At 40.1% G+C, this 8,451-nt stretch overlaps 1 protein-coding gene and 1 long non-coding RNA gene across 3 annotated transcripts in view; one reads left to right on the forward strand and one right to left on the reverse strand.

Moving 5' to 3' along the window:
* LOC122556557 (gamma-aminobutyric acid receptor subunit alpha-6-like) overlaps positions 1-1,397 on the reverse strand; it is a 39,757-nt gene extending 38,360 nt beyond the window's left edge. For both annotated transcript variants that reach the window (XM_043703357.2, XM_043703353.2), the window contains exons 1-2: positions 658-1,397; positions 334-464 (exon numbers count right to left, since the gene is read on the reverse strand). In XM_043703357.2, the coding sequence (XP_043559292.1) occupies positions 334-464; positions 658-788 (262 nt within the window). In that variant the 5' untranslated portion in view covers positions 789-1,397. The remainder of the gene's footprint in view (positions 1-333; positions 465-657) is intronic.
* On the forward strand, positions 7-8,121 carry LOC122556559 (uncharacterized). The gene is made up of 3 exons (XR_006313562.2): positions 7-305; positions 3,439-3,506; positions 6,621-8,121. It is a non-coding gene; the product is annotated as an uncharacterized LOC122556559 (long non-coding RNA).
* The last annotated feature ends 330 nt before the right edge of the window (positions 8,122-8,451 follow it).

Genomic DNA, 8,451 nt, shown 5'->3' on the forward strand with positions numbered 1-8,451 from the left:
AAAGATGAAACAAGGTTTGAAAAATCATCTTGACCAGGGCTTTTCTGTCAGTGCACGATGCATTAACTTGCCACATGCGAAGAATATAGAAGACAATGCCTTTAAAACCCTCAAAGTTTGAACGACAGCGTTTATGGACAGCACTGAGTTCCACCATTATCTCGGTTCTTGCAAAAGTGTCGCGATGGACCGTCCTACTATACATTGTAAACATTTACGATTTGTTCAGACTTGAAATCACATCGATGAAGATGTACGTCATATAAGGAGTGAAAACAGGTTTGAATCTGTTGCAAGCCAAAGAGGTACGTGCAAAAAGATATAATTACTTACCTCCAAAACCGGGTCGTAGCCTATTATCATATCCATCGAGAAGTCTATCGAGAATGCGTGTAATGTTTTCCGAATGGACTCTTACTTCTTTGTCTTGATTAGAAGAGCTATTTATTAGCGTCTCTCCTATACTGTAAATACAAATCAACATTAAGGTCAAGGGCACCTTTGGTAATCAAAGGCGAGAGTGTCTGCCTTTGTTTTCGCTTTGCTATCAATCTATTTAAATGCGACAAGACGATAAAAGGCTACATCATAATAAAATACGTGGAGAGAACAACAAAAGGTTTCACCTCAGTAGAAATGTAAATAAGATAGACTCACCACCACAGTGCTGTGTAACAGACAAAAATCAGTAAACCCACGCGGCTGGTAGGCATTGCAACCATAGATCTCATGTCAGCAGTAACCATTTGCATGTCCCATATTCTAAGCTTCCTCACTTTTGCCGTCATTGTGCCATTTCACGAAGAATAAAAGCAACGAAAGAAGAACACTTTAGTACCTCAGTGTTGAGCCCATTGCACTTGCAGGGGGCATTTTTCACTCTCCTTTTATTTCTCTGTTGCTGTCGAGGCTCAACTGAGCGCCTCAGTTTAAAACTAAAGAGTTTAACAGCCGGTCCGGGATGGCGAACATTGACAATAATCGAATAAGGCATCATGGGAGATTAAAAGCAAGAAATCCACTGATACTTTTGGCAGGAATTAGCGAGAAGCCGTCAGGGATCCTGGCAAGGCATAGACACCCAGACGGGACAGATTAGATTGCGAATTACCGCATTTCGTCGGAGACTGTATTTTAAATATCTAACAAATAACTCATGTACTGGTAATTTATCAGTGTTTATACACTGCCAGTCTCCACGAATCCATCTGAGATTATCACATACGGTGTCTCACACCCTCTCAATCCTTCTCCCCTCTTCAACATTCAAGCAATTTTGCGATGGTTTGAAGGATTAAGTGATAAGCATTATCTGTTTATCAGATATAATCCAGATAATCAGAATTAGTACGGGAAAGAACAAGTGGGAATTTTGGTGACAGCTATGCTGCTCAAGCCAAGCGTTATTCAGCTATCTCCAAACCTGTTGGTCAGCAGTCAAAACGTTGTCGAGTTTAATTCCCTGAGTTAACTCTTAAACATACCGCTGTGAAAGAACGTGCTATTAAGCAAACATTTTCAATTATATGTGCGCTTACCCAGTCAACAGCGCAATTGCCAATAAGGCACACTTATTAACCTACATGATAGTTGGGATGGAGTTACCCTAAGTGGAATATTAATAATAGTGCAGATCAGTTGAACTGAATGGTCTGTATCTCTCATGTAAACTTCAGATCATTCTATCAGTCTTCATCTCAATGTTCATTAACTCAAATGTAACACTTGATATGGATTCTTCACATTTGAATAAAATATACAACAAACCTTACATTTTGAATTAATCTATATTGTTTAGTACATGTAGAATTTATTTTCCGACTAGCTATGACTTGACAAATGTATTCGGTAAAATTTTCATGAAAATGCTTTATGACCTATTTTCACTCCACTAACACCAATGCCGCCACCACTCAAAGGATAGTCTGCACTTACACATTAAAGTAATGTAATGTTAATGGACCACTCAGTCGTTATCGCTTCCCACACTTATGTCGTTTCCTGGTGTTACCTGAATCAGTACTGTTCAATTTTCAACTTCCATGTGTTATACACATACACAAACACACACTTGGCACGTTACCCCCGTGCCACTTGTATTCATCCGCGCTGAACATTGGAGAGAATAATGGAGTCTGACAGAAGAAAGTTCTCTTGTATAATTTTGAACAGAAGATAACCCTCTTAATCCACGGAATGTCCGTGCAAACTAACATAAATTGACACATACCCAATCATAGGAACCTTGTAAAACAAGACAGCCAACAGCCAGTGTGTTCTGCTGTGGACTCACGTGATGGCATTCAGGGTTGAATCCATGGTTGCTATTGTGTTTATCTAAGCAATGGGAAACGGTTAAGGCTTTTTGTCTCTACCTTGGTATATACTTATATCTCCAGTCCCTCCTCCCGTAAAGCAAAAGCTATCTTTGTTATAGTAAATTACGATTTTCACTTTACACGAGTTTAAGTCATAAGTTTATAAATCAGTTAGTTATATTTACTGCTACAACGTTCTAGTGCTTAATAAATGTCACGTTTCTTCGTACATTGCTTGCTGATGTGAATTCTCGATGCCATCAGGAGCAGTACCAGAATCAATATCAAGGACCCTGACCTCGAATCAAACAAGGCTGAAAGTTGTGCGTAGGAAATAATTAACATTTAATTTCCATTCCTGTCCTCAAGAGTTCCTGTCATTGTAAGCAGATTTTCTAAGAGAAAATCATTTGTTGATATTTAATGTTTTCAATATTCATGTTTAATGCCAAAGAACAACGCGAAGGATGACAACACAAATCCGCTGTAACACTTTTGCATGGAATTGCGTGGACTTCGTACCTGATGGGGGTATCAAAAAAGTCATATGGAGCTAGTGGATTGGGGATTGTCACAATTATTTAATACATTCCCAATAATACATATGTAGACTGCACAACAGGGAGGCGGAATGTGTATGTTGGTGTCGGGATTGGGGCGGGGGAAAGAAATCTATAAATGCATTTCTAATTATTTCATATATAAAACGGCAAAGCCTCGTGAAATGGCTTATTAACTGCTAACTGCTTAAAACTTTAGCAAATGCATAATTTTAGATTTTTTTTTCAATATCTTACAGGCACGTGCCCTCTCTCTACACATATTGCACGACCTGTTAAATCTTCCCCAGTATCTCCTGTCTTTATTTCTAACATTTGTAGTATTTTCTGAGTAGTTCTGAGAAAAGGTCACTCGACGCGAAACGTTAACTCTGATTTCTCTCCACAGGTGCTACCAAACTCGCTGAGCTTTTCCTGTTTTTGTTTTTGCAGTATTTTGCTCTTGTATCTTGAAAAGACTTGGTGTGGACCCACCATTGGGTAAACGGAAGAAGCGTAAAGAGATCGTCAACATTCTGTTTCAGCGTGGAAGTAATTATATCCATTGTAACTCCTTTTAGGCAATTCGTCAGGACCTTGAATGATTTGGTTCCAAGCCAGTTGAAAGATCATAAGACTACAAACTGAAGTAAGCTATTCAGCCTAGTGAGTCTACTTCCCCATTCAATGAGATCATGGGTGGTTTAAGAATTCCCATCTCCACTTTCCTTCTGTTTCCCTTGAATCCCTTAGTGACTAAAATTTGTCCGTTAGCCTTGAATATAGTTAATGACCCATCATTGATTGCCCTCCTCAATAAATAATTCTACAGATTTGCTCCCCTCCTACATCTGTCTTAAATAGGCCACCCCTTATTCTGAGAAAATGTCCTCTGATCCTGGACTCTTCCACAAGAAGAAACAGCCTCTTTTGCAACTAACTTGTCAAATCCCCTGAGAATCTTGCATGTTTCAATAAGTTTGTTCATTCTTACAAATTCCAATGAGTGCAGTACCAACCTACTCAATCTCTCCTCATTACCTGGTATCAGCTAATGAATCTTCTCTGGACTGCCTCCAGTGTCAGATTAACTTTCCTTACACAAGGGGCCCAAAAGTACTTGAAGTGTTCCAGCCATGGTCCAGTTAGTGCCTTATATATATTTAGCAATACCTCCCTATTTTTATATGCTATTCCCTTTGACATTCTATTTACCTTTCTTATTATTTGCTGAACTTGGATGCTAACTTTTTTGTAATTTATGTATAAGGACTCTCAAATTTTGTTACATAGGTTTCTGCAGTCTTTCTCCAACTGAATAATATTCAACTCTATTCTTCCTGCCAAAATGCATAACCTCACATTTTCCCCACATTATATTCCATCTATTCAGGGAGTTGCAGGCTAGGTGGATTAACCATGGGGAAATGCAGGGCTACAGGGGTAAGTAGGGTGGTGGGTCTAGGTGGATGGTCTTCAGAGGTTCAATGTGGACTCAATGAGCCAAATGGCCTGCTTCCACATGCTTAGGATTCTATGATGCTTTGATCTAAGTGGTTATCTATTGAAGTCAGAGATGGCCGATAAGTCCAATACGCGATCTATAGGCTCTGCCACATATGGGCAGGCAGTGCATTAACATTTCATAGATTGGTTGTTTATTGGTTTCTGCTCTTTCTCTAAAGCCTCTATTTTATGTCTGCAAATTCCCAGAAAATTCTCTCCCCATGTTTGGTGCCTTTGTGAGTGAACATTCTTCATTTTGGTTGGTCAAAAGCCAGGAACTCCCATAAGTCAGCGGGGGTGTTTGACGTTTTCATGGATGTTGGAATTCATATAAACAAAGAACAGTACAGCACAGGAACATGCCCTTCAGCCACCATGCCCGTACTGTCCATGATGCCATTCTGAACTAATCTGATCTGTCTGTATCCCTCTATCCCTGCTTGTTTGTGTGGCTGTCTCCTTAAGGTGTCTCTGCTGTCCTTCGGGGGTCTCCAGCTGTGACCACAGTCTGAGTATAGCAGCTGGTTCAGGAGTTAGATCTGTGTCTCATTGCTATCCCTGGGTACATTCTGACCACTGGCAAGACAGATCCACTCGAGATGGTATACAGTCAGGAAGAGGTTGCCCGGGAAGTTCTCTTGATCCCATTAAGTAACATGGTATCAGATTTATCACGAGGACAGAACTGCCCCACTAATTACTATCTATCACCCCAGCATCAGCTGATGGATCAGTATACTGGTGGCACGGTGGCCCAGTGGTTAGCACTGCTGCCTCACAGCGCCAGAGACCCGGGTTCAATTCCTGCCTCAGGCGACCGACTGTGTGGAGTTTGCACGTTCTCCCCGTGTATGCGTGGGTTTCCTCTGGGTGCTCTGGTTTCCTCCCACAGTCCAAAGATGTGCAGGTCAGGTGAATTGGCCATGCTAAATTGCCCGTAGTGTTAGGTAAGGGGTAAATGTAGGGGTATGGGTGGGTTGCGCTTCGGCGGGTCGGTGTGGACTTGTTGGGCCGAAGGGCCTGTTTCCACACTGTAATGTAATCTTAAAAAAAAAATCTAAAAATCTATACAGTACCTCTAAGCTAAACATCACTTTGAGGCAGTGCTCAGGGTGAGGGACTTCAATCTTTAGTATCAAGTGTGGCTTGGTACAATAAACTGAGTTGACTGAATCCTAAAGGCCATTACTGGTAAAGTCTGCAGTTCTGCCACATCCACTATTATCCCCATCTTCAATGACAGGAGAGCCCAGCACATGAGTGCAAAATACAAGGTAAGCCAAATTCAATGTATCCATCTTCAGCTAGAAGCCCCAAGTGGATGATTCATCTTGGACTCCTCCCGAGTCCTCAGCATCACCAATGCCAGTCTTCCAACAATTGATTCACTCCATGTGATTAATAGAAACTGCTGAAGTTGCTGATATAGCAAAAGCCAGGAGACTTGACAACAATCCAGCAATAGTACGAAAACCACACCCTTGGCCAAGCTGTTTCAGTATAGCTACAAAACTGGCATTCACCCAACCATGTTGAAAATTGTTCAGGTATGTCCAGTGCACAGAAAGGTCAAATTCAAACCAATTAATTATTACCTTTTCAGTCAATTTTTGATCATCAGTGATGAAGGGATCATCAAAAATGCTACGAAGCAGCACTTGTAAAGTAATAATCTTCTTACTGAGTCTGGGTATGGGTTCTGGCAGCACCATTAAGCTTGTGAGGTCCGACCTTAATATCAAGGTTGTATTTGACCTTGTGTGGTATCACGAGCTCTAGTAAAACTGGAGTTCATGATAATCAGAAGGAGACATTCTGCATTATCATCATACCTGGTGCAATGGAAGTGATTGTGGTTGTGGCGATCAATCATCTCAGCCGCAGGACAGTATCGCAGGGGTTCTATAGGGTAGTTTCCTAGGTCCAAGCATCTTTATCTGCTTCATCAATAACCTTTTCTCTATTATAAGATCAGAAGTAGGGAATATCTGGATAATATTCAGGAATGCAACCGTAAGTGGCAAATAACATTTACATTATACAAGTTCCAGGCTATGACCATCTTCAACAAGAAAGAATGCAATCATTGCCCCTTGTCATTCAGTGGCACTACCATTACTGAATCCTCTGCCATCAATATCCTGAGGGTAACCTTTAACCAGAAGCTGAATTGGACTAGCCATATAAATACTGCGGCTACAAGAATGGGTCAGAGACTTAGAATTCTGCATTGAGTAACTCATCACTGTTTCCACAGTGCCTGTCCATCATTCACAAGACAAGGGTGAGATGGAATATTTTTGACTCTCCTGGATGAATGCAATTGCAACAAAACACAGGAAGATTGACATGCACAACAAAACAGCCCACATGTTTGGTACCACATCCACAACCATCAACATTCAATTCCTTCACCATGATGCATTGAGGCAACAGTGTATAGGGTATATCATCTATAAGATGCACTGAATTAAAGCTCCTCCAGTAACATCTTATGAACCCTCAAGCTGAATTATCTCGAAAGACAATGGGAATGCCCCTTGCAAAGAGTCCTTCAATCCACACATCATCTTGACTTGGAACAATGTCACCATGCTTCATTGTCACTGGGTCAAAGTCCTGGAACTCACTTCTCAACATCTCTACGATATCCCTAAACTCCAAAGACTGCGACTGTTCCAGGAGGCAGCTCACCATCACTTTCTCCAAGGCAACTGGGATTGGCATAAATACCAGCCTAGTCATTAATGTCCCAATCTGATGAACAAATATTTTTTAAAAAAAGCTTAGGAGTGGACATCACTACAGGTACTTCTCCAGTGCTTTGCGGTACCTGCTGAAGATTATGCAAGTTGCCATAGTAAATGAATGGTGATCATTGCTGCCTGTCAAATCATGAACTTAGTCTTGGATTTGAGATCCTGGTCCTCAAATATTCTTCATCTGTTCGCTGAGCCGTGCTATTATACTTGTAGATGATGATGAATTGTGTTGTCAGAACTTCTAAAGAAAGGTATTGACCTGAAATATTAACTCTGTTTTTCTCTTTGAGGATGCTGCCAGACCTGCTGAACATTTTCAGGAATTTCTGCTTCATATTTTCAGCATTTGCAGAATTTTGGGTTTTGTAATAGAAGTTTAAAACACTTTTCAATTGTTAATTTCTAACCTAAGACTAATAAGTTATATTAATTAACGGCATTAAGAATTATCAGGTGAAGACAGATTTGTTATCCTTAGATTCAGTTGTCACAGACTAGCCATATGTTCATTGAATGGCACAACTGACCAGGGGCCTAAATTACAAACTCCTGACCACATATTTCTATTGTACAATGTACCTTTGTAGTTTGAAACTTTAAGACTCAATATCATTCTAGTAACATTCTACTGTGCCATCTTCAAGTGCAAACACTTCCCTGAAGTACCCAAAACTGAACAGAATACTGAATTGGGGTCTGACCAAAGCTCTGTAGAACTGAATTGTCACTTGCTTGCTTTTTCTTTTCCTGAGTATTTTGTATTCTTTCATGGAACATACATGTCACTGGCAAGGCCAGTATTTGTTATCCGTTCCTAACTGCCCTTGAGCTGAATGATTTACTAGACCATTTCAGAGGGCAGTTAAAAGTCCATCAATAAAGGTTACATTTATTTTGCCATTTTTGATTATTTTTGTCTTTATGCATTCTCTTTTATTGATCTTTCCAGCTACATAACAAACTTTTATGCCTTTATCTCAAGACTAATAAAGTTGCATTGAGACACCTCAGAGTGGACTATGCTGTGTTGAATTGAGTTTATTGTCATGTGTACTGTGTGAAGGAAAGTTGAATTCTTTTGCACTTTCTGTAACTGTCAATTTGAAAAGTTTTGGAATGTACTTAGCAAATATTATGAATAGCATATATTGAAGAAAAGTAACTAACTACTGAAATCACCTCATCTTCTATTAGGAAAATATAATGACTTGTTTTTCCTAGATTCAAAGTGCATTTCTCCACATTAAGTTAATCTGCTATAGTTTTGCCCACCTGAGAAAACCTGAGACCTTAGAACATTTTTAATGAGATGCCAGTTGCTATATT

This window comes from Chiloscyllium plagiosum, unplaced genomic scaffold, assembly GCF_037043375.1.
Source record: "Chiloscyllium plagiosum isolate Xiang-an unplaced genomic scaffold, Cpla_swu_hap1 HiC_scaffold_16, whole genome shotgun sequence".
NCBI lineage: Eukaryota > Metazoa > Chordata > Chondrichthyes > Orectolobiformes > Hemiscylliidae > Chiloscyllium > Chiloscyllium plagiosum.